At 43.0% G+C, this 27,433-nt stretch overlaps 1 protein-coding gene and 1 long non-coding RNA gene across 3 annotated transcripts in view; one reads left to right on the forward strand and one right to left on the reverse strand.

Moving 5' to 3' along the window:
• Window positions 1-3,541, forward strand: part of LOC309545726 (cystatin-A-like) — a 76,226-nt gene extending 72,685 nt beyond the window's left edge. Inside the window, exon 3 of one of the 2 annotated variants that reach the window (XM_082245062.1) lies at window positions 3,317-3,484. In XM_082245062.1, coding sequence (XP_082101188.1) covers window positions 3,317-3,445 — 129 coding nt within the window. In that variant the 3' untranslated portion in view covers window positions 3,446-3,484. Of the gene's footprint in view, window positions 1-3,316 lie in introns of both variants that reach the window. The other variant, XM_082245063.1, reaches the window with a different exon arrangement.
• LOC309545729 overlaps window positions 1-27,433 on the reverse strand; it is a 149,782-nt gene that overhangs the window by 46,625 nt on the left and 75,724 nt on the right. The gene's annotated exons all lie outside the window — the stretch shown is intronic.

Raw genomic sequence — 27,433 nt, forward strand, 5'->3', positions numbered from 1 at the left:
TTTCCAATATGGTTTTCTTGCATGTCTTACTTTAGTAACTGTCTATGCGCTGCCTGCCTAGAGATATTGAATATAAAATTATTTGGCTGTTTTTTTAATTCACTAAAGCGATGTTTCTCAACTCCAGTGCTCAAGTATCCCCAACAGGTCATGTTTTCAGGGTGTCCATTATTTTGCACAGGTGATTTGATCAGTTTCACTGCCCTAGTAATTACCACAGTTTTTTTGAAAAGTTGATGGCTGCGCTAGACTGACCTAATCCATAGAGGGTCTGTGGGTGGGTGGTAGGTGAGAGAGGGCCACTTGCATGGCCATCTTACCGAATGGGCACGCTGGGCAGCTGCCCGGGGGCCCCACTTGCCCGGAGGGGCCCCACCTGCCCAGAGATCCAGCCCCAGCCAAGCATTAGTCCTAAATCCCATGTGCATCCCGCCGCCGAACTTAGCAGGTGGCACCTGCCGGCCCTGCGCTGCTGGCAGGCCACATGGGCCGTGGAGGGGGAGCCCACAACTGCAGGAATGCCTGTCCGCCTCCACGGAAAAAGGCGCGCACAGGACAGTCGAGTCTGACTCTTGTCCGTGTGAGTGTTCACCGAATCACCGGACCCAGCTGCCCAACTTGGAAGCTGTCATTAGCCTGGCACTGCTGTACCAATAAATATCGCCTTATCGATAATTATCATTTTTATTCTCAGGGGTGATTGTGTAGGCGGGGCCCCAGTGCACTGCATTGCCCGGGGCCCTTTAATGCTCTTAAGATGGCACTGGCCACTTGGGGAAATTTAACTCCCAATCAATCTGGCCCGACTGGATGAAAAAAGGCAGTGGACCCTTTTTAAGAGGTCTGGGCTGCTACCCTAAGATATGGCCTAGTGGTCGTTTCCAAAGTTTCTAGTGATAGTGGTAGTCGGTTAAAGGAGCGCCCAAAATCAGAAATAAGAATCCCACTTACTGGTAGATCAAAAGATTGTCGTTTTATTGGTAGCAGAACATGTTAAAGCTTTAACATGTTCTACTACCAATAAAACGACGATCTTTTGATCTAAGTGGGATTCTTATTGCTGATTTTGGGCGCTCCTTTAACCGACTACCACTAGTAATTACCACAGCCATTTCATCTGAGGGAAATCCTGAACCCATGACCTGTTTGGGGGTACTTGAGGACTGAGTTTGACAAACATTGCACTAAAGGACACAGAAATCTGTACTTTGCCCCACCAAGCTTTTACAGAAGGTTTTATGATTGTGCACTGCAACGGGTGGTAGTTGAGTTATTTTATCTTTAGAATTTTGACAATTGAAATACACAAATTTATTTTGGATCCTAAAGCGAGAACTTTACACTGAGCTTTGTTTATTTTGGGTGCAGACACATCGGCCGGTGTCCAGTGGGGCACACAGGACCTGAATGACTATCCTATTTGAAGATATACAGATTCAACATTTGGCTTCTCCTCGACACTGCACTTGTAAATAATATGCATATTATGACTTAACTCTGGACAATGTACTGTTAGAATGTCCTGTATATTCTGAAAAAACATCTGCCTGGCTGGATTATGACTTTTATTTAAAAAATATATTTATGAAAATAAGAAAAAATATGATCCAGGCCTACTCCCATTTGGCTGGATCAGAACAACCACCATACACTACTGACTGCATCAAAACACTGGCTGCCTCCAACCTCAGACACCATCTCTTCCCTTCCACTGCCTGATTGTTCTCTCTGCCTCCAGCTCCAGTTCTCCAGTCTGTTCCTCACCCTCTCCATCAAATGCTGTTGTCCTCAACTCCTCAACCAACTCCATCCAGTGCTGTTGTCCCCTGCTCCTCACCCCCTCCATCCAGTGCTGCTGTCCTCTGCTCCTCACCCCCTTCATCCAAATGCCTTTATCCCCTGCTCCTTACTCCCTTCCATTCAATGCTGTCGTCCCTTGCTTATCACCCCCCCCCCCCCCCCCCCATCCAGTGCTGTTGTCTCCTGCTCCTCACCCCCTCCATCCAATGCTGTTGTCTCCTGCTCCTCACCCCACTCCATCCAATGCTGATGTTCCTTGCGTCTTACCCACTCCATCCAGTGTTCTGCCCTGCTCCTCACCCCCACCCCCACCACCCAGGGCTGTTCCCTGCTTCTCACCCCCTCCATCCAGTGCTATTGTCCCCTGCTCCTCACACCCCACCCCCCCTCCATCCAGTGCTGTTGTCTCCTGATCCTCACCCCCTCCATCAAATGCTGTTGTCCTCTACTCCTCACCCAACTCCACCCAGTTCTGTTGTCCCCTGCTCCTCACCCCCCTCCATCCATTGCTGCTGCCCTCTGTTCCTCACCCTACTACATCCAAATGCTGTTATCCCCTACTCCTTACTTCCTTCCATTCAATGCTGTCGTTCCTTGCTTATCACCCCCTCCATCCAATGCTGTTCTCTTGCTTATCACCCCCCATCTAGTGCTGTTGTCTCCTGCTCCTCACTCCCCCCCCCCATCCAATGCTGTTGTCTGTTTCGTATCACCCCTTCCATCCAATGCTGTTGTCCCTTCCTTATAAACTCCCTCCATCCAGTGCTGTTGTCCCCTGCTCCTCACTCCCCTCCATCCAATGCTGTTGTCCCCTGATCCGCAAACTCCTCCATCCAATGCTGCTGTCCCCTGCTCCTTACCCCCTTCTATCCATTGCCACTGTCCCCTGCTCCTTTAAACCCCTTCATCCAATGTTAACCCCTAAACCTATGTCCCCCTGTATACCATTCCTCAATCCACCCTCCCACAGTCACAGAACCTCCTTTACACCCTCCACACCCTGGTCTCTGTGTCACCCACCACACACCCTAGTTCATCATGGCATCTACCCCCCCCCCCCCACACACACACACCTCCTCCTTATATAACTTACATATTCCACAGTGATGTACAGAGAGCACTAATACATTCACATCAGCCTATGTACCAGAAGAGGTCAACTTTATTCTCACCAGTCACACACTACTATACATTTTTAGGTGTGACATACTCCAAAATGCCATACAGACAACATAGCACCAGTTGCATCCATTCCTTACCTGAAGAGCTTACACGCTAATGTTCTCAACACAGTCGCACACTATTATCATTGTCCACAGTGCTGTACAGACAACATTGTACCAGTTGCATCAAATCTTGGCTCCAGTGGAGCCCTAAGGAGCCACCAGAGTATCTTATTGCTGATATGGCGCTTAATATGATTACCAATAAAATACGATGAATTATAATATCAGTGAAAATACAAAATTGAAGGTGTAATTGTTTCTAATTAAACTTTTTTTTCTGATCTTCTCAGGTTGACACTGGAGCTAACACTTATAGCAACGTTAAAGTGTTCGTACCTCTGCCTCATACAAACGAGGGACCATCTTTGGAGGCTTTCCAGCTGAATAAGACAAAGGATGATCAACTGGGTTATTTCTAAGATGGAGATGACGACAATGAATTATACCCTGGTTGATCCTTTTGTATCCAAATTTGTCCTGTAATTCTCTTCATCTCTCCTTTTGGCAGTTCCTTTAATCCCTTCCCTTCATCACCGTAGTGTTCTGGCAACTCCAAGAGCTATGAAAGGCAAACTTACATCTAATATGTCTGAATCTCAAGTAAAATTCCCTGTTTTTTGTATGTGGGACTGGATTTACTATTAGAACATGCCGGCTTCAGCCTATAAGTTTTATTAATTTAAATAGGTTGTTTCGGCTAAGTTGGACCAAACAAATAATTTTCCATTTGAAATGGATACCGATCGAATGCCCAGCTAATTGGCCACAATTTATGCAGGTTCTGGTCGGGTTGAATACTGGCTCCTCAGGCATATCTAGGACTACAACAAAATGGCATACCTCCACACACTGCCTTGGTATATAATGAACTCATCTCAGTAAAAAACATCTTAAGCTTGGTGTCTTACCCATGGGAGAATACCCTCTAGCATGTTTCTCCCAGTAAGGTCCTAATCATAGAGGCCATTACTAAGAAATGTGGCGGCTGTCAGCACAGTAAAAACGTTGTATGCATCGGCAACGTACATTACACAGTGCTGTGTTCCAGCAGTGGTAAGGGGACTTCTTGTTCCACATCTGGAACAAAATAGAGGGCAGCAAAGCCATTCACAGGAAGCCTTGTATTTTTTATGAATGAATAGAAGGATTTCTCTGGCTGGGATGGAGATCTGTGACATCATTCACCTACCTCTCCACCTCAGCCAACCAGAGGAAGCCTTCTATTTAAAAAAAAATACAAGGCTTCCTGTGGCTGAGTAGTGCTCTATTTTGCTCCAGGTGTGGAACAAGAAGTCCCCTTACCACTGCTGGTACACAGCACCATTTAACCACTTAAGCCTCGGAAGATTTTACCCCCTTCCTGACCAGGGCCTATTTTGCGATTCGGCACTGCGTGACTTTAACGGACAATTGCACGGTCGTGCGATGCTGTACCTAAACAAAATTTGACGTCCTTTTTTCCCACAAACAGAGCTTTCTTTTGGTGGTATTTGATCACCTGTGCGATTCTTTGATCATGCGCTATAAACAAAAAAAGAGCGACAATTTTGCAAAAATAACAATATTTTTCACATTTTTTTATATGAAATTCCTCCCAAAAAAATGTAAAAATCTAAATTTTTTAACATTTTTGGCCAATTTGTTTTCTGCTACCTATGCTTGGTAAAAAAAATCACAATAAGTGTATTTTGATTGGTTTGCGCAAAAGTTATTGCGTTTACTAACTAAGGGAAAGATTTCTGTCATTTTTGGTGTTTTTTTTTTTTTAACAAGTAATGGCGGCGATCTGCGATTTTTTTTGCAGGACTGCGACATTGCGGTGCACAGATCGGACCCCTGACTGACATTTTTGACACTTTTGGGGTTACCAGTGACATTACTACAGTAACCAGTGCTATACATATGCACTGTTACTGTAAAAATGACACTGGGAGGCAAGGGGTTAACTTTAATTGGGAAGGAGGGGTTAAGTGTGTAACTAGGGGTGTGATTCTAACTGTGATTGGACATGGCTACTGGTGTAAGAACAGAGATCAACGGTCCTACATAGCAGAACCGTATGATCTCCATTTTTACACAGGGAAGAATGACAGGCGGCTTTGTTTACATTAGCCGCCTGCCTTTCTCCCTTCACGGCGGAGGATCGAGAGTGACCGTCGGACATCGTTTTCCGCCGGTCACACGCACGGACTTGTTAGGGAACGAGCCGGGGCGGGAGCGCGTCTCCAGGGGCGCGCGCTCCCCTGCTATTGGCTCACAAGCTAGTGACAGGCTAGTGACGTACCGATACGTCACTTTGCCTGGCCGGGGCTGACCGCCGCAGTATATGTACTTGCGGCGGTCGGCAACTGGTTAATGTACATAGCCGATGCATACAAACTCTATACAGAGCTGACAACAGTCGCATTTCTTAATAATGATCTCTATGATTAAGACCCTACTGAGTGAAACATGTTAGAGGGGGTTCTCCCATAGGTAGGAGACCAAGCTCAAGCCATTTTTTACGAAGAGGAGATCACTTTATGCCGAGGCAGTGTGTGGACAGGGGCCCTTTTTTGTAGTTCTTGATGTGTCTACTGGATCAAACATGTTAGAGGGGGGTTCTCTCATAGGTAGGAGACCAAGCTGAAGCCATTTTTTACTAAGAGGAGATCACTCAATGCTGAGGCAGTGTGTGGACAGGCACCATTTTTGGTAGTTCTTGGTATGTCTACTGGATGAAACATACAGTATTAGAGGGGTTCTCTCATAGGTAGGAGACCAAGCTGAAGCCATTTTTTACTAAGAGGAGATCACTTTATGCCGAGGCAGTGTGTGGCCATTTTTTGCAGTTCTTGATGTATCTACTGGATGAAACATGTTATAGGGGGTTATCCCATAGGTAGGAGACCAAGCTAAAGCCACCTTTTACTAAGAGGAGATCACTTTATGCCGAGGCATTGTGTGGACAGGGGCCATTTTTTGTAGTTCATGATGTGCCTGACAAGCCAGTATTCAACCCAACCAGCACCTGCAAACACTATGGCTAGTCAGCTGGGATAACAAATCGGGGCATTCGAGTGTTATCAGTTTCAAATGGAAATACTTTGTTTGGGCCAACTTAGGTACCATATTGATGCCGGAACACAGCGCTGTATAATCCATGTAGCTGATGCTACATACATTTATACAGGGAGCATTGCTTTGTAATGGAAATAGTGTTCGGGCCAGCTTGGCCCAAATTAGCTATTTTAAAATAAAGTAAGGCTATACGTTAAAAATTGAGGTTTTATGCAACCAACATATTTCCTGTGTTCATGCATATGTACCTGAATCACATACAGCCATAAATGCCACTTGGTACAGCATCCGGCCACTGCATATTTCAGGCTGTTGACAGGTTACTGGGATTTGGGCTGCATACTGCACCTGTGCATCCTGTGTGCCCAAAAACACTTGTGTGTGTGTGATGCACATGGGCGTGAGCGCTAGTGCGCATGTGAACTAAATGAGGCTGGAGCTGCTTTTTCTGTCTACTGTTGAAACTTTCCCTTCCCTTTCTATCCAACCTGACTCTAAACTTGAACACCAATGGTATATAAAACAATGCTTATACTGTATGTACCTATTTAAAAAATCCTGTTCAGTTTATATCTTGTTTACTGTGTAACTTTTAATGCAATAAAATATTTTTTGGGGAAAAAACAGGTGTTTGTTGCATATATTTGCATATACAGGTAAAGCCATACTGGCGCATCAAGGTACCTCCAAAAAGTGCAGTTCCTAACCCTAAACTATCTGAGCTCCCAACCTTATCCTGGTTCTTCCTCCCCCTTTACATCATTGAGATTATTTTTATTTTTCTAAAATGAGTTACACTTCCTGCTTTTCTTGCTAATGTCCCCCCCCCCCCCCCCTGCTACCTCCTGAGAAGTCCATGGAGTCCTCTACCATGGTGTGAGTTTCAATGCATGTGCCTCAGGTCTTTAGCAAATACTGGAAGAAAACAGTGCGCCTCATAGTATAGAATAGTATTAAAAAATAAATGACAATTTATTGAAAAATAGAAATGCACTTACAAAAGTATGCATGTGTAGGCAGTGGCACCACTAGGGTAGGTGTCACCTGGTGCAGTAAAATGTGGTGTCCAACCCCCCCCCCCCCCCCAATAATTTTTTGGCATTGCATCAGCGTGGCTCTCCTCCATAGCCTGCCACAGTGTTCTGTCCTACCGCTGCAGAATGACAGCAGGAGTAGGGCAAAGCAGTAGACACTTGGCAGGCTAGCGCATCAGGCTCTCTCCTATCTAGCCTGCCACAGTACCCTGCAGGGCACTGGGCGGGCTAGTTTTTGACCAACTAGCCCCTGTAAATAATGAAGTCGGTGCCGGCACATTGATCCGTGTGCTGTCATGGATGGGGGTGACACCATCATGGTTGGATATCACTTCCTATTTGATGGTGTCACCTCATGCCTGGACTGGGATGAAAAATAGGCCCAGGCAAATTCAGACCAAGCAGCCAATTTTTCCAGTGACCAGGGGGAAAAGTGGAGGTCGTTCGCAAGGGCGGTTGATGACTGAATATTCACAGAGCTGGTCCTTCGCACTGTGACAATCTGCATCAGTGTACCCCTCATTAGAGGTCCCCTATCAGTGTCCCTATCATTAAGAGTCCCTCATCAGTGTATCCCTCAGAGGTCCACCATCAGTGTCCCAATCATTAGAAGTCCCCTATCAGTGTCGCTATCATTAGAGGTCCGCCATCAGTGTTCCCATCATTAGAGGTCCCCCATCAGTGTCATCATCATTAGTGGTCTCTCCATCAGTGTATCCCTCATTAGAGGTCCCCATCAGTGTCATCATCATTAGTGGTCTCTCCATCAGTGTACCCCTCATTAGAGGTCCCCCTTCAGTGTTGTCATCATTAGAGGTCCCTCCATCAGTGGACCCCTCATTAAAGGTCCTCCATCAGTGTCCCCATCATTAGAGGTCCCTTCATCAGTGTTGCCCTGAGTAGCGGTCCCCCATCAGTGGTGCCATCATTAGAGGGCCAGAGGAGTGGTCCTCTCACTAGGCACCCCCTCTCACACTTCAGGGTCCTCTCACTAGGCACCCCCTCTCACACTTCAGGGTTCTCTCACTAGGTACCCCCTCATTAGAGGTCCCCCATCAGTGTCCCGATCATTAGAAATCCTTCCTTCCATGTCCTCTTCATTAGAGATCATTTATAAGTGTCCCCATCATTAGAGGTCCCTCCAACAGTGTCCCTCATCATTAGAGGTCCCTTCAACAGTATCCTCCATCATTAGAGGTCCCTCCAACAGTGTCCCCCATCTTTAGAGGTCCCTCCATCAGTGTGCCCATATTTAGAGGTACCCCATCAGTGTCCCCCAAGTTAAATTCTCTTACTGAGGGCTGGATGGGAGCCTGGGACCCGGGACCCAGTACCCAGAATTCTGTGGGTGGGACATAGCGGATGGGACTTGATGGGTGGGATTTTGTGGGCTCAGGAACGCAGTGCAGCAACCAGGTCTGGAGGAGGAAGTTCAGGTTACTTCTCCTCCAGTAAATGCTGAGGGCAGACCTACCACATAGTTGGTTGCTAGACACCAGGTGGTCCAAGCAGTCAACCGCTAATGCTGGCTGTGGCGGGTGGGAGGTGGGACTTCATTGGGGAACCCAAAGGAAGAATCATTGACAACATTGCTCATGATGCCTGGGCCCTCTACATCTGGCTGTTCCTCCCTGATGGCAGCCCTGTCACCCCTCTGGCAGGTGTCACCCAGGTGTGAGCCGCACCTCCATAGCGACACCACTGTGTGTAGGGCATGACATACGTAAATGGGGTTCGACCCGGGATTGCAATCCCCGACATCACTATAGACAAATGCACTGCAGATATGGGATGCGTTTCAAAACCAGTTGGCTTCTTCATTTAATACTGTTGGTTAGGGATGGGCTGTGCGTTCGAGTCGAACGTAAGTTCGACTCAAACATCACGTGTTCGTTTGTGTGCTGAACACACAAACAAATGGGGCACTCGGCGGGAAGTTCGCCCACCGATGAGCGCTCCATAATGCACTGTGCATTTGCAGTGCATTCATTGGTGATGACTGGCCAAAGCATGCACCTGATCTGTATGCTTTGGCCATTCACAACACAATGTACTGTGAGATCCATGATTGGCCAAAGGGGCTAAGTCCATGCCCCACATTATATAAGGCAGCCGTGTATAGTGTGTGATAATGGAGGTTAGGCAGGTAGTTAGTGGATAGTGAGTTCAGTCAGTTTAGTGCAGTCAGTGTAGTGCACAGGCATACTCCTCTTTTAAAATGTATAGATATGTTGTAGTCCTGGGTCCCCTCTTGGTGCTCCCCAAGTTTGATGTTCCATTCACTTATGGTTTGGGAGCAGCGCCATGTCAAGCTGACCAATATTTCCCATAGATGCCAATGTTTAAGACCGGGAGCAGTGCCATGTCAAGCTGACAAAGATTTCCCATAGACGCAAATGAGCACTGAAAGCTGAAAATTGGTCTGGGCAGGAAGGATTGCAATTGCCTTGTATTTAAGTGGTTAAGGGGAACCCTATAACAGAATAAAAAAAAAACGTGTGCCCCCCCCAAAAAAAAATCTATACCAAGCCCTTTTGGTCTGATCTAGATTTTAAGTGAAACTCCACCCCACAATTTGAAATAAATAAACGGCGTGGGGTCCCCCAAAAAACCATACCAGACCATTATCCAAGCGTGCAGCCTGGCAGGTCAGGAATGGGGGAGGGGACGAGAGAGTTCCCCCCCTGAACCATACCAGGCCACTTGCCCTCCATATCGGGGGGGGGGGGTGCTTTGGGTGCCCTACTAAGCATCTTGTCCTCATGTTGATGGGGACAAGGGCCTCTTCCCAACAACCCTGGGCTGTGGTTGTAGGGGTGCGCGGGTGGTGGGCACTGGGGTGTGTATAGCACTCCCTGCGCGGTCTCTGAGAATGCTAAATTGAGGTAAGAGGTTAAACTAGGATTTGTATAAGGTAAAATAAGGTAGAGACAAGAGGGGAATTGAAATGAAACTCTCACACATATTATACTATAAATGGACATACTTTTCAGTAAGCCGACATTTCTGTATTAAAAAAAAACAAAAAAACAAATATGGACAAAAAGATGAAAATACACTGTTATAGCATATAATGCATGACATGAGATTACACAATAAATGATGAGGTAATAGACTGTATAATCCAGAAAGAGAAAAAAAAAAAAACATTTAAGTAAGATAGTGAGGGGGGGGGGATTTCAGGAAAATTAGTACCCGCTGTGTCCAGTTTTGACCAGCACAGTCTGGGATTTTAATCCATTGTCCAGTTTTGAATCCCGTGTCCAGTTTTCAGTCCATCTGAAAACCGGACAGATTATTAAAATTGGATTGCGGCTCTCACCATTACTGCCTAATGAGGAGGAGAGGATGTGGCGCCCCCAGTGGAGAGCAGAGGCAGGACTGTGTCTCTGACAAGATGGATGGATGCCTAGGGCTCCACAGTGAGGACAGAGTCTGATAATGGAGGACACCCCTGGGTTACACTCTGCTTCCTTAGTAACAGGCTAAGGCTGTATGAGGTCATAGTGCGGATCTCTCCATGTAATATTCTATGAAGTTTACTCATCTTCTGCCTCCCATTGCAAGTTCTCTATAGGAGTTCACAAGTCGTGTGCACAGCTGTGTGGTGGTAGAGCAATTGTTTTTCTGCAGTCAGCCACTTCATGCATTGTGAGAAGGGCTTACAACTAGTGTTGAGCGAACACAGACTGTATTATTGGGTCCGTACCGAATAATTGGATTTTTGTTACCCCAACACGGACCCGAATACTTTACTGTATGTTTGGGTTTAAAATTCGTGTTCGGTCATTTTATTTCCTGTTTTGTATGTAATGGCGCGCTTTTAATGGCGGGCTTTCAACAGCAAATCAACAAGCGTTTAACTGGTGTGCCTTAAGCCATCCCAGCCATGCCTACTAATGTATTAGTAGCTGTGATTGGCCATCTGAAGCATGTGACCCAGGTCTTATAAGCTGGACACAGCGCGCTGCGCGTCATTCTGCTGTAGTGTAGGGACAGAGCACACATCATATGTGCTGGCTGCTGATTAGGGACATACAGTGATTCTGTGAAAAATTGTGTCCGAAAAGAATGCAGGGACAGGTCGGAGTGCAGGCAGGGAAAGTTATTAGAGCATTTTAGGGACAGGCTGGAGATTAGGCAGGGTCAGTCTTCTACATCGATTTTGCTGTGTGGGGGGTGGCGCAGTGAACGATCTTATTGAGCATATTAGGGACAGGCTGGAGATTAGGCAGGGACAGTCTACATCGATTTTGCTGTGTTGGGGTGAACTATCTTTTTGCCCTCACTTGAGCCCACTGAGGAGGAGGAGGGAGAAAAAAAAATCTATTTTTATCAGTCAGTTGTGTGCAGCGTTCATCTTAGATCTATTTTACTACAAGTTAAAAGGGATTTTTTTTTCTCCCCCTTCATAGCCTTTTTGCAGCAGTGCTGACTGTGATAAGACACTGCTGTGTTCACATGTGCTATTGAGTGATTTTCAATTTTATACACTTTTTTCTATTCCACTATTCAATATACACCCTTTTGGGTTAAAAAAAATTAAATTGTGGCATAGTCTGTACTAATCTAGTTAAAAATTACAAACTTAAAGGGGAATTTTCTTTTTTTTTTCCCTTCACAGCCTGCAGCAGAGCTGACTGACATAAGACACTGCTGTGTTCACATGTGCTATTGAAAAATCACCAATTTTATATCATATTTTCTATTCCGCTATTCAATCTACACCCTTTGGGGTAAAAAGAATTAAATTGCGGCATAGTCTGTATCGGTACGTGTGAGATACACCTTTCCAATTTTTGGGGCGCATCTTCCACCGCCATGTGGAAGTCATACTTTTTTTTTTTTCCTCTCCCCTTCTAAATTGGGTGCGAATGCAGAATCCCAACAGAAATCTGACTTAAAACTTTATAGTAAGCATGCCAATCGGCTAGTGCATGTTCAGATGCTGGAGCGCTAGCATACCGACCCAGGCTAGGCAGTACTTTCACCGTATGGACACTATAGTCTGGGCATACATGTCCATACAGTGTACGCACATGGTACGTTAAATGAGGACACAATCTAGTTGCTGGCAAGATTCGCCAGTGTAATGGTTTAGTAAATTGGGTTTATTGCCACAGCATTCTAAAGGACTATAGATAGATCTAAAATATTTACAAAAATGTGAGGGGGTGCACTCCTTTTTGTGATTTCCTATTTGACAGCACTGAAGAAATTACTTTGCTGCAATGTATAAAGTAGTGAGTATAGTTTGTATACTGGGTAAATTTGCTGTCCCGTTAAAATAACTCCACACAGCCATTAATGTCTAAACCACTGGCAACAAAAGTGAGTACACCCCTAAGTGGAAATGTCCAAACTGGGCACAAAGGGTTTATTTTGCGTGGCCCCCCATTATGTTCCAGCACTGCCTTAACCACTTTAGGACCGGAGGATTTTCCTGCTTTACATCCAGGCCACTTTTTGCAACTTGGCACTGTGCGATTTTAACTGACAATTGCGCGGTCATGCAACGCCGTACCCAAACGAAATTTACGTCCTTGTTTTCCCACAGGCAGAGCTTTCTTTTGGTGGTATTTGATCACCTCTGCGCTTTTCATTTTTTGCGATAATAAAAAAACAGCAACAATTTTGAAAAAATAACAATATTTTTCTACTTTAAAATATCCAATATATTCAATTTTTGTCCTATATTTAGGCCAAAATGTATTTAGCTACATGTCTTTGACAAAAAAATTCTCGATGAGCGTATTTTTAACCGCTTTAAGACTGGAAAATTTTACCCCATTCCTGACCAGGCCACTTTTTGCGATTCGGCACTGCGTTACTATAACAGACAATTGCGCGGTCGTACGACGCTGTACCCCCCACAAGCAGAGCTTTCTTTTGGTGGTATTTGATCACCTCTGTGATTTTTACTTTTTGCGCTACAAACAAAAAAAGAGCTACAATTTTAAAAAAATAACAATATTTTTCACGTGTTTTTTTTTTTATATGAAATTCCCCCCCAAAAAAATGTAAAAATCAAAATGTTTTAACATTTTAGGCCAATTTGTTTTCTGCTACATATGTTTGGTAAAAAAAAAATCACAATAAGCGTATTTTGATTGGTTTGCGCAAAAGTTATCGCCGCTACTAACTACGGGAAAGATTTATGTCTTTTTTTTCTTAACGAGTAATGGCGGCGATCTGCGTTTTTTTTTTTTCGGCACTGCAACATTGCGGTGGACCGATCGGACCCTTGACTGACATTTTTGACACTTTTGGGGGGACCAGTGACATTACCACAGTAATCAGTGCTATAAATATGCACTGTTACTGTAATAATGACACTGGCAGGGAAGGGGTTAACTTAATTGGTGATCAAGGGGTTAATGTATGCCTGGTGCTTACTGACATGAATGTGGGAGGGGATTGTGTGACACAGGCACAGATCGCAGGTTCAGCTATGCTGAATCCTGTAATCTGTCCCTGCCTGTCACTTAGGAGATCCGCCCGCTCTGTTTACACAAGCGGGTGGATTTCCTCACTCGATCCCCGACGATCGGGGAAGAGCGGCGGTGATCACCGCCCCTCCTCCCCTGGCCCGACTCCCGCTGTGACTGAATACAGCGGGAGCGAGCCTTCGGCGGCGCGCGCCACCCACAAGGGGAAGAGTCCAGCGATGTAGGTGTACATCGCTGGACGATAAGGAGCCACTTTGCCGCAGTACACTCAATGTGAGCGGTCAGCAAGTGGTTAAAGCTCTTGGGCATGGAGTTCACCAGAGCTTCACAGGTTGCCACTGGAGTCCTCTTGCATTCCATGACGACATCACGGAGCTGGTGGATGATAGCTCTTGTGCTCCTCTAACTTTTTTTTTGTGGATGCTCAATAGGGTTTAGGTCTGGAGACATGCTTGGCCGGTCCATCACCTTTACCCTCAGCTTCTTTAACAAGGCAGTGGTCATCTTGGAGGTGTGTTTGGGGTCGTTATCATGTTGGAATACTACCCTGCGGCCCAGTTTCTGAAGGGAGGGGATCATGCTCTGCTTCAGTATGTCACAGTACATGTTGGCATTCAGGGTTCCCTCAGTGAACTGTAGCTCCCCAGTGCTGGCAGCACTCATGCAGCCCCAGACCATGACACTCCCAACACCATGCTTGACTGTAGGCAAGACACACTTGTCTTTGTACTCCTCACCTGGTTGCCACCACACACGCTTGACACCATCTGGACCAAATAAGTTTAACTTGGTCTCATCAGATCACAGGACATGGTTCAAGTAACCCATGTCCTTAGTCTGCTTGTCTTCAACAAACTGCAAGCTTTCTTGTGCATCATCTTTAGAAGAGGCTTCCTTCTGGGACGACAGTCATTCAGATCAAATTGATGCAGTGTGTGGCATATGGTCTAAGCACTGACGGTTGACCCCCCCCCCAACCCCTTTAACCTCGGCAGCACTCTTACATCTATTTCCCAAAGACCACTTCTTTGGTTGACCATGGCGTGGCCTATTCTGAGAGGAATCTGACCTAAACTGCTGTATGGTCTTGGCCACCGTGCTGCAGCTCAGTTTCAGGGTCTTGGCAATCTTCTTATAGCCTAGGCCAGTGATGGCAAACCTTGGCACCCCAGTTGTTTTTTCACTTCATTTCTAATGATGCTCATGCACTCTGCAGTGTAGTTCAGTATCATGGGAAATGTGATTCCAAAACCTCTGGGATGCCAAGGTTTGCCATCACTGGCATAGGCCATTTTTATGTAGAGCAACAATTTTTTTTTTTTTTTTTTTTTCAGATCCTCAGAGAGTTCTTTGCCATGAGGTGCCATGTTGACTTTCCAGTGACCAGTAAGAGAGTGAGAGCGATAACACCAAATTTAACACACCTGCTCCCCATTCACACCTGAGACCTTGTAACATTAACGAGTCACATGACACCGGGGAGGGAAAATGTCTAATCGAGCCCAATTTGGACATTTTCACTTAGGGGTGTACTCACTTTTGTTGCCATCGGTTTAGACATGAATGGCTGTGTGTTGAGTTATTTTGAGGGGACAGAAAATTTACACTGTTATACAAGCTGTACATTCACTACTTTACATTGTAGCAAAGTGTCATTTCTTCAGTGTTGTCAAATGAAAAGGTGTAAAAATATATTTACAAAAATTTCAGGGGTGTACTCACTTTTGTGTGTTTTTTATATCCTGTGCAAGTGCTTCAAGCATTAGCTCCGCTGTCCTGAATTATGCCATGTTTTGCCTAATGGTTGAGTCCTATGATTGTCAGCTCCCTCTAGTGGCTGTAATGTGGTATTTTTCTGAAATGCTCTAGTTGCAAATAAAGATCATAGCTATATTATCAGGATGACAGCGCTGTGTGAGGGGAAAGCTGTTTATTTTTACCTCTCTATTTGTGTCTAAATAAAAATTTTCTACTTGACAAGTGTATGGTTATTTAATTGTGAATGTTTAGGTATACAGTAACTATGTGACAATCAATACGAGGGTGAGCCCTGTGTCATGCTGCAAGCGTCAGCTTCCTGGATGAGACAAATTGTGTGTTCCAAAGGGTACAGTATCTCACAAAAGTAAGTACACCCCTCACATTTTTGTAAATATTTTATTCTATCTTTTCATGTGACAACACTGAAGAAATGACACTTTGCTACAATGTAAAGTAGTGAGTGTACAGCTTGTATAACAGTGTAAATTTTCTGTCCCCTCAAAATAACTCAACACACAGCCATTAATGTCTAAACCGCTGGCAACAAAAGTAAGTACACCCCTAAGTGAAAATGTCCAAATTGGGCCCAATTAGACATTTTCCCTCCCAGTGTCATGTGACTCGTTAGTGTTACAAGGTCTCAGGTGTGAATGGGGAGCAGGTGTGTTAAATTTGCGCCGATGGAGTTGCGCGCGCATATCTCAGGACGATCCGGGCTCGGGCCGGCGTGGGGCCGTGGTGCGCGCGCCGATGGGCTGCGCGCGCACAATGCCTATTTGACGTGAAGGGTATGATGAAGATGTTCCGAGGCCGCCGACACAGGAATGGGACAAAGATTTGAAGGGGTATGATCCCCATCGTCCTTGTCAGTCCCCAGAGTGTCATGCTCTGGGGTTACCTGTGCCGGGTGAACTCTGGGAGGGCAAAGAGGGGAATATGACAAACCTGGGTGATGGAACCTGTACAAATTGATCACAGTGTAATGGGCATATGTAGCATATATATAAAAGAGAGTTATGGTAAATAAAGTAAATAATGGGTAATTACAATCATACAATAAAGTGAAGTAACAATATTAACAGCAATTAATTCGGAGTTATAGGAGGATGAGTCAGAGGATTGCTGATAGTATTGATTTCTTGGAATGCGATTCCTGTTGCGATTTGTTCTAGTTTGATTGGTCCATTTGTAGGCACGACCTTGAGTGAACGCGTTTTTGTCTCGCCAGTACTTTTTTTCTTTTTTGACTAAGATTTCTTTACTGTATTCTTCAAGATGGTCTTTGAGGTTTTTTTCCTGGTCACTGTATAGGACAGCTGTTTTTAGAGGTGTGAGTTGATCATATATTTTCTTTATTTCTCCTTCTAAATTTTTGCTTTGTTTGAGGTATTCTTCTTGCAGAAGTAACATGAGATTTTTTGAACATTGGTTGAGTACTTCCATCCTATCCTCTGACTCATCCTCCTATAACTCCGGCACCGAAATAAACAGGGGAAAAGACAGAAGTCACCCACAGAAAACCCTTGATAGACGCATACGTGAAACACCGCAAGAACAAGGAGACACACATGTCACCGATATTGAGACACTCGACACCGCAGCATCTCAAAAAAACCTTAAACCTCATGAAATATTTACTAGATCCAAAGTCAAGGGGGTTTTTTTAGGGAAACCCAGCACAAAAAACTCATCAAACCAAGACCTCACGGAGAAGAGACCGGAGTACAAGAAGGATTAAATATTATTAATCTCTCTTCACACACTCTCACAGAAGCACAAAAAGAAGTACTCTCTTTCGGACTCTCATTCTGCCCTAATCAGGGCATGGATAAATTCGAGGCTATAAAAGATATCAACCTATTTGCCCGAAATTTACTATTAAAAACCATGTATAGCAAACAACCCACGACGGAACCTACAACTACACCATTGACTGCGGCTGAATATCGAGCAATTAGAGATCTCAATTTACTGCTAGAGGAAGGAGGATTAGATGATCTCGAGGATACGGAACAATGTATAGACAGTGAAGAAGAAGATATCAACACAGGACCCTCCACAGAGACACAATTTAAGAAGAAATCACACATCTTTCCCCCTCTCAACTCAAATCCGGCTATTGCACTTTTCGTACGCCAAACCACAAATGATCTTGAAAACTTGCGTCAAACAACATATCCTACCAACCTCACACGTAATCAAAGACAAGCATTAAAAGAATTACAAGAAAATGACTCTATCACTATCAAACCTTCAGATAAAGGAGGCAATGTTGTCCTAATGGACAACGAAAAATACCAAGAAATGTGTCTCAACATCTTGCAAAATAAAAAATACTATCAACCAATCTCTCCCTTAATGATACACAGCTTCAATGAGGAATTTTACAAACTCGTTGACAGAGCCTACAACAATAATACTATTACCAAAACCCTTTGGGAATTCATACGCACAAAACACCCGCGAGTACCAACATTCTACGCACTCCCCAAAGTGCACAAAAACCCACTAAACCCGCCCGGACGACCCATAGTTTCCGGTAACGGATGCATTACTGAAAATATTAGTCAAGTGATTGATGCTCACCTAAAACCTTTTGTCACCAAACTGGCATCATATGTCAAAGACACCGGACATTTACTTCAGATACTTGATAATATCTCTATACCAATAGACGCCTTTCTCGTTACTATTGATGTCGAAACTCTCTATAACAACATCCCCCACTCAAAAGGCCTAAAAACGATAGAAAAAGTACTCCAACAAGAAAATAGATATGATGCTAATTTTAGCACTTTTATTCTACAGATGTTGAGATTTATACTAAACCACAATGTCTTCTCTTTTTGTGGCACACATTATGCTCAAATATGCGGTGTAGCGATGGGCACAAGCTGTGCGCCCACATACGCTAACATATATTTAGGCGAATGGGAAGAGGATTTCCTATCATCCGAATACCACACCAGATACACGAGCCACATTATTCTGTGGCAAAGATTTCTCGATGACATCTTTCTCATATGGACTGGATCTGAAGCCCTTCTTTTGGAATGCCTAAACCAAATGAATCAGAACCACTTCAATATGTATTTCACTATCACATATAATCAAACAAAAGTACCGTTTTTGGATACTTACATTTATAAAGATGATGCGGGTAATCTCCTAACAACACTCTTTAGAAAACCAACAGCTGGTAACACAATACTCCACGCCAAGAGCTTCCACCCTGATCCTCTCAAAAACTCGATACCCTACAGCCAGTTCCTCAGACTTAAGAGAAACTGCTCTAAACCCTTGGAATTCCAAAAAGAAGCTAATGCTTTAAGAGACAGATTAATTGACAGAGGATACTCAAAAACATGCCTGAGAAAAGCGTTTAATCGAGTCAACCAATTGGACAGACACGAGATTCTGTACAAACAAACTAAAAAGGACAAAAAAACAGATGTACCCCCCACAAGAATTATCATGCGCTTCTCAAACGAGCACAAAAAAATAAGAAATATTATACAAAAGAATTGGCCTATCCTCACTGAGGACCCCACAATCAAAGGACTGGTACCTACTTATCCTCTCATCACTTACAGGAAATCACGATCTGTACAACAGACTCTAGTAAGGAGTGAAATGAAGTCCCAAAAAGATCCATGCAACACCGTGGGAACCTTTCCCTGTGGCTCCTGCGCCCAATGCGCAGTAATACTCAAATCCACACACCTAATTTTACCGAATGGTGAAACCTTCATCCCTCGTCATTTTGCCAACTGCAAAACTAAGGGGGTTGTATATATTATGAATTGCGAATGTGGAGCATTCTACATCGGAAAAACAAAACAAGAATTTGGACTGAGAGTCAATAAACATGTCCAAAATATGACTATGGGCAACTTCCATCTTCCGTTAGGCCGCCATATAACCCAACACCACAAATATAAGATGCCTAAAGTTTCCTTTACTGCATTAGAACGCATCCACATTCCAGCCAGAGGAGGGGACTGGAACAAGTCCCTCCTACAGAAAGAACTGCGTTGGATAAAAAAACTTAACGCAACTACACCCCCTGGATTAAACGAAAGTGCGAGTTATCGCCCTTTCCTAGAAGGTTTTGCCTCAGGCAAAACCGATTGATAATACATATTCCTTGACATCATTTATTATTATTTTATTCTTTATTTATCTTTATTTCTTATTTTTATTTTTATTTATTTATTTTTTATTTTTTATATATATTTTCTTTCATTTTTTCATTCATAAAATTCTTCTTGTATGTGACATGTTTGTTGGCATTGGGCTTTACCCCTCCGTGCCCAAGAGTCACCCTTATTTGGATAGTCCCCTACTCCTCCTGTTGTAATTTACATTGCTGTTAATATTGTTACTTCACTTTATTGTATGATTGTAATTACCCATTATTTACTTTATTTACCATAACTCTCTTTTATATATATGCTACATATGCCCATTACACTGTGATCAATTTGTACAGGTTCCATCACCCAGGTTTGTCATATTCCCCTCTTTGCCCTCCCAGAGTTCACCCGGCACAGGTAACCCCAGAGCATGACACTCTGGGAACTGACAAGGACGATGGGGATCATACCCCTTCAAATCTTTGTCCCATTCCTGTGTCGGCGGCCTCGGAACATCTTCATCATACCCTTCACGTCAAATAGGCAGGGTGCGCGCGCAGCCCATCGGCGCGCGCACCACGGCCCCACGCCGGCCCGAGCCCGGATCGTCCTGAGATATGCGCGCGCAACTCCATCGGCGCGCGCATCCATCTCCCACGTCGACCCGGACTCCCGATCGACGTCATGACGTACGGCGGCGCTACTGCGCATGCGCCGAGGGATATAAAAGGCCGGGGATTTCTAACAGGCCGTCACTTCCCTCCAGCAGAGGGATGATACGGACGCCCCAGGATACGCAGCTCTGGACTCCCATTTTACCACACAGCCCTACCTAAACGTAAGTTCATCATCCAACAATGCTTCATCTTTTGCACTGTTGGATGTACTCTTTACCAGTGCCCACAATGCCTCAAGGCTCATTAACACTAATTATCTTTACCAGGGAAACACCAGGATCCTTAACCAGGGCTCCCCCTGCTGTTTAGAATCCGGAACTCCCTGCAAATGTAAGTCATTAATATTTTAATATGTGTGCATATCAAGCAAAGAAACCCGGCCCACACCAAACTCAATCTGCCCTATTATGCAGGCTCAAAATAAAGCAAAGTGAGAACACGGCCTTCACTGCATTTGGACTACCATAACCAAGACCTTCAACACCAATTGTAAGTGATCAGCACTAACTCCGATAGTGCTTTAAATACAATCACAATAAATAGTTTGACCTAATTGGTGTCATATATGTCATATATTCTTCAGGCCATTGAGAAGGACTACCCTCTTCCTCACATTATCAAGCAATTCTTACAACATGTAAGTTTGCTTCACACATTTCTACTCAATTTTACTTATATTCAGTTGGCAACATTCACCATTACCACATATCTTTACAGACAGCCATTCCTCCAGAAATCCTGTTGAACATTCTTGGAGGGCAATGGGAATACCAAATCCTGGGACCTGACCGTTGAATCACATGTATGTGCATATTCTATTATTCACTATTTTTATAAATAGTGTTATACTACAATAAATCTTTAATATATACTCACTATATTTTTCAGATATGGTGACCCCTTCCCACTTCCTTGACAAAGGCAATACACTTATGCCGAAACGCGTCGGAAGTCTGACAAAGATACTCTCTCTCAAGCTCACATTTATGAGCCTTAAATAGACAGAGTTCTTTAAAGTCACCATTTCCACCTTGTCACCTTTCGTTCTATCCTCACTTACTCACATGGGTCTATAACCCATTGGCACTTACTGTGTTTATATTGTTTGTATCATTATTTTGCTATCAGCATACTATTATTACTATTTTTTAATAAATATAGCATTTTACTAAGCCCGCAAAGTCCCAATTCCTTGACCTGAGGCATCAAACTTGCTCCAAAACAGGTGCAAACATGGCTCCCAAAGGCAGAGGCATGATGGGACTTGTAGTATTGCAACATCTGGAGGGCAGCAGGTTGGACACCCATGGCCTAGGCTATAAGAAGATTGCCAAGACCCTGAAACTGAGCTGCAGCACGGTGGCCAGGACTGTACAGCGGTTTATCAGGTCAGGTTCCACCCGATAGAACACCTTTGGGGTGAATTAGAGCGAAGACTAATAGCCAGGCCTTCTCTCCAACATCAGTGCCTGACCTCACGAATGCGCTTCTGGAAGAATGGTCAAACATTCCCATAGACACACTCCTAAACCTTGTGGACAGCCTTCCCAGAAGAGTTGAAGCTGTTATAGCTGCAAAGGGTGGGCCAACTCAATATTGAACCCTACAGACTAAGACTGGGATGTCATTAAAGTTCATGTGCGTGTAAAGGCAGGCGTCCCAATACTTTTGGTAATATAGTGTGTGTTTATTGGGGCTGGTGGAGGAATTGGTCCCCACAGTGGCAGAACAGACCATGATTGGTCTTCTTTTTTTAATACTTGTGGGGCGATCACTTTGCCATGGAAGAAGGTTTCTCCTCTGTTCCTAACCTTTTGGAAACATCTGGTCAATGTCAATTTACTCTTGTATAATCAGAGATGTATAGTAACTAAGTAGAACTACTTCACTACTGTAATTAAGTACCGAATGTCGGTATCTGTACTTTCCTGGAGTAGAATTTTTCTCCTACTTCCACTTTTACTTCACTACTTTTTTTTTTCAATGATTTCAATACTTCTACTCCGATATTTTTTTTTTGTTCTGCATAGTTACTCGTTACAATTATAAAAATTACCACTGCCAGAACAGTAGATGGCAGGTTTCATGAAGCTCAAAACATGTGTATTATCAGCGCATACGAAAATAAATGCTACTGTATGTATAAATAAAAGCTGCATTTGAAATAATAAAAAACAATATGATGTTCAAACTTTTGACTTCTTTCTTTAATAACTACATAACACAGTACTTGTACTTTTACTTTCAGTACTTGAGTAGCAAATTTTTTTTAAAAACTACTTGCAATACTTAAGTCCAAAAAATGTTGAATACTTTAGTACTTCTACTCAAGTCACTTTTTGATCGAGCACTTCCACTTCTACTCAAGTCACTTTTTGATCGAGCACTTGTACTTTTACTCAAGTATGGGTTTCGATTACTTTATACAACTCTGTGTATAATGATAGCTATGCTAAAAGGGGATTCCTAAAGAAATATGATAATGTTTTTGGTCCAAATGGTTAGCTGAACCCTCTACAGCAGCAATGCTTTATAATCCCTATATGATCTCCATGGATGGTCTGGGGACATTCCCCTTCTCATGAGAATGGTCATCCTGTATTGAGTATATATATATTTTTCTGAGCACGAGCCATGCCTTTACGTCTTAACTTTTTTTCCTGCACTTATCCACATATGCACCTAAAGTTATGTTCTTCTTTATACCGGACCCTGCGTGGGAGATTTGGTTTTCTTTTTTTTTTTTTATCTTGTTTTGTGTATTGCAATTGAAATATGCAAATAACAAGATATTTAAAAAAAAAATAAAAAATCTAAGGCTGACCAATGGATTTAAAATGAACCTCTATAAAGAAAAAAAAAAATAATAATCTAAAAAAAAAAAAAAACAAAACAAAAAAAAAAAAAACACGTTTAAAAGTACACTAACCCTTTACCCAATTTCCAGGGGTAAATGCAAGATAACAGAAAAAGAACATAAGAATGCAATAAAACATTCTAAAAAAAACAGGAAGCAATCCTGTCTTAATTTATTTACAGAATAAAATAACTATTTTGTTGTAAATAAAAAAAGAACATTTAGCCCCCGTTCACACTGGGGCGACCTGTGAGGCGACCTGGTCGCTTCACAGGTCGCCGCAGGTCGCCTCCCATAGGGAAGCTGCGGACCCGTTCTGATAGGAGCGACACAAGTCGCTCCGACTCAGAAAAAGGGTCCGGAGCTTCTTTGGGGCGACCAGGAGGCGACCGCCATAGACTTCAATGTTATGAAGTCCGTGGCGGCCGCTCCGAGGTCGCGGCGCGCTGCTCGCACCGCGACCTCGGAGGTCGCGGTCCGAAGTAGCGTCGCCCCAGTGTGAACGGGGGCTTAGAATAACTTCAGAAATAGGGAGATGTCAAAGGAAAGTGAACTGAATGTATGTCGATGTTTCATAAGACAAAACATTTGATATCATTGGGACACTATTAAAAAATAACTATAAAATTATGAAACACTCTTCAGTTTATGCATATGGTATATCGTCTCTTACCATGTGAATGATTCAGTGATTACAAAAAATAAAGTGCCATGCATATGTATTATCATAATATCTAAAATAAGGAATAAACGTTTTCTCTAATATGGATTCAGAAGTAAAATGGAAATGAAAATATGAATTTTATCCAGATATCCTTAGAGGAATTAATCATTTTTAAAGCTTGATCTCTGGATAAATTGCACATCTTTTCCAAATATCACACATGTTTTAAATGATAGCACAATAAAGAATATTATCACAGATATGATTACACACACCATGGAATGCGCCCATCCAAACTATTTTAAGGATAATCTATTTAGATTTAACCCAGGATAAAAAAAAATTAATGTCCCAAAAAGGTTTAAGTGGAATAAATGCAATTTTTTTTCTAGAAAGTCTAAAATAAGTATTTCTAGTCTTAGAGCGCCATCTGGTGGGCAGTTACTGTCAATGCTTAAAGTAGAGTTCTGGCCATTTTTTTTTTAAATTAATTTATTTCTTTTTTTATTTTAAATAAATGAATGACAGTTACCGCTTGTAAATTATACATCGGCGTCTTTTGTACTGCTGCTGGTTTTAGATCCCCTTTCATTACTTACTAGAAACTTCAGATTTAGCACGTCATACTGATTGTGGGCTGAAGCCTGTTAGGAATCTCTTCTGGGATTAGGTGCAACTGGCTACCCATGCACCTCCCGATCTCGCACATGTTCAGGGGGAAGAAAGCGCGGCTCACTGTGTGTGTCTAGCAGGTTGCCATAACAACCGCCGAGCATTGCGTCATTTCCAGATGCAAAATAACGTGATGCTAGCAGCAGGGGATGCCCAATGACTCCTGAGATTGATGACACAGCTATCCAAAGAGCCAATTTGAATGTGAATATTGCGTACCTCACCGCGGCAAGATTGGGCAGAAGTGCAGGCTTTGGACTACAGAAAAAAAATAAAAGATCCCAAAATAGATGGGGGTGCAGTCATTTATAATTGCAGCCATTGTAATTTAGACTGGAACTCCGCTTTAAACTAGGGATGCACCAATACAATTTTTTTACCAGTACTGATACTTTTTTTTTTTTAGTACTCGCCCATACCAATTACCGCTGATACCTACCACAACTTTTCTGTTTACACTTCAGCTGTCAGCAATGGTACAAAACATTTAAAAAAATTGTTTACAAATTAAATACATTTTTTTTTTTTTTTAATTTGCCCTTTTTTTTTAATGTGAAACATGCAACTATCTGTTAAAGGTGTAGAACTATTACTCAACAAAGCAAACAAAAAAAGTTGTATTTAATAGTTTATAAAATAAAAGTGAATAAAAAAAAAAATCAGCAGGAAAATAATTAAATGGAGAAGGAGAATAAATAAATAAATAAATAAATAAAGAGTTAATAAGGTTGATAAGAGTAAAGTGTTAATAAGGGGTTTAATTTTTTTCTTGACAAGGTTGCTTTAAACTAACTAAATTTGCAAAACAAAGTTCATCACTTTGATCTGTAAATGAATAAACAGAAGGACAGATATAAAGAAACAATGTTTCTTTTTATCTGTCTTTCAGCAGCTGAGCAATGTTGATGATAAACATTGTCTGGCTGTTTTTTTTTTATTTTTGACAGCTGTGAGCAGGGTAACTGCTCTGACAGCTGAATAAATCATTGGTTGTTAAGCAATCGGTGGCCCCACTTCTAAACAACTGGTGATTGCCATTTTTTCAGAGCCTTAAAGTATCGGTTTCGGGTATCGGAGCATTTGCACGAGTACCAATACTCATGCAAATGCTTAGTATCGGCACTGATAACGATACTGGTATCGGTGCAACCCTACTTTAAACAAACATTCAGTTTATCTATAGAGGTACAGTCTAATCCGGGGGTGTCTCTAAATGGTGGCCCTCCAGCTGTTGCAGAACTACATTTCCCATGAGGCATTGCAAGACTGACAGTTACAAGCATGACTCCCATAGGCAGAGGCATGATGGGACTTGTAGTTCTGCAACAGCTGGAGGGCCGCCAGTTTGAGACCCCTGTAAATCAGATGTGGGTAATTATTCTGAACTACACCCTCTAGGCTAGTCCATAAATAGGGGAATTATGTAAATAAAGAGCAGTTCAGAGAGGACAGAGATAATCACTCACACACTTAAGGGACATACTCCATCAATCATCATCATCCTCTTCTCACCATTGTGATCACTGAGTTTTCTAACAAGACACTCTCTCGAACATCACACTATCTTGATATAAGGCTCTGTCAATTGACCTCCTTGAAAGCCCGAAGCATCCTCTATGGGTCATGGCATAAATGGTCTTGCAATTCCCACGGTGTTGTTCCATAATCCATCATAATTATCGTTCTAGGTAAAGTATAATTTGTTTTGTTTCAAATTACTAAACGGGGAGTAGGGGCACAATAGTTACCTCCTTAGATTTATGGATATACAAGTACCACATCCTCCTTAAAATATCTAGCCAAAAAAAGACCCTACAAGAATATCTAACAGGACTTTAAAGGTAAAACGTCAATGGTTAAAGTATAACAAACATCTTATTCTATCATACAAGGATTAAAATCCCATTAAAAGGGGATTCACATTGGGTGGTCAGTAGAAAGAAAATTTCTCCTGACATTGGGTGGTCAGTAGAAGGAAGAATTCTCCTGACATTGGGTGGTCAGTAGAAGGAAGAATTCTCCTTACATTCAGTGATCAGTAGATGGAAGAACACACAAACAATTGGAAAGAAAAAGATGGGGCTTTGCAGGCCAGTGGGAGTAGAAGGATCAGACGCAAAACCAGTTTATAAAACAAAATAACATTTTATTGATATATGGAATAAAAAGCATGGACCACCATGCATATGGGTACAATTAGACTAACATACAATTAATAAAATCAAGCAGGGTGAGTCATATACAGCATAGAAATACGTCCCATAAGGGAAACAAAACCAAAGAGCCTGTGTAGGATGGAGAGTAGGTCTCACGATGGAATCGATCAATGTAGGTCCCAAGCAAGCCGACGCGTTTCGCTCAAGGCTTCCTCAGGGCCTGAGAGACCAAGACAGACCGGTATTTCCTTATTGATAATGACTCAGAGTAGATGACAGAGTTGTGACGACACAGATACTGACTGGGAATTATTGCTTCTGTATTTAGGACATAAGCTTCATGTTGGCGTATATATGCATTTTACTTGTGCTGGATTCAAAATATTGGACCCTTATAGTCACCACTGGTGATAATCTCCTGGCACTTTCGACTAACCGCACCCTCTCCCTGATATATTCAGATTTATGAGTACTCAACATTTAGGTGTGAGAAATCTATTGTGGCATGAAGATAGCCTCAAGCAAACAAAAACAAGCGAATTTTATATAGAGGCATCATGGTCCAGACCCAAAGGTCCCGGGAATTAGCGGTGAAAACCTATTTTTGGTACAGGAGTGGCTCCAGGCAGGACAGGATATGTGTATACGTATCAATATTTTTGATAGGTCCCGAGCTCCATAGGCCCTTAGTGAGTATAGTGTGTCAGCAACCTGCTGACATTGGGTGGTCAGTAGAAGGAAGAATTCTCCTGACATTGGGTGGGCAGTAGAAGGAAGAATTCTCCTTACATTGAGTGATCAGTAGATGGAAGAATTCTCTTTATATTGGTGGTCAGTAGAAGGAAGAGTTCTCCTGACATTGGGTGGTCAGTAGAAGGAAGAATTATCCTTACATTGGGTGATCAGTAGAAGGAAGAATTCTTCTTACATTGGTGGTCAGT

Source organism: Pelophylax lessonae (genome assembly GCF_965119305.1).
Source record: "Pelophylax lessonae genome assembly, chromosome: 2".
Lineage (NCBI taxonomy): Eukaryota > Metazoa > Chordata > Amphibia > Anura > Ranidae > Pelophylax > Pelophylax lessonae.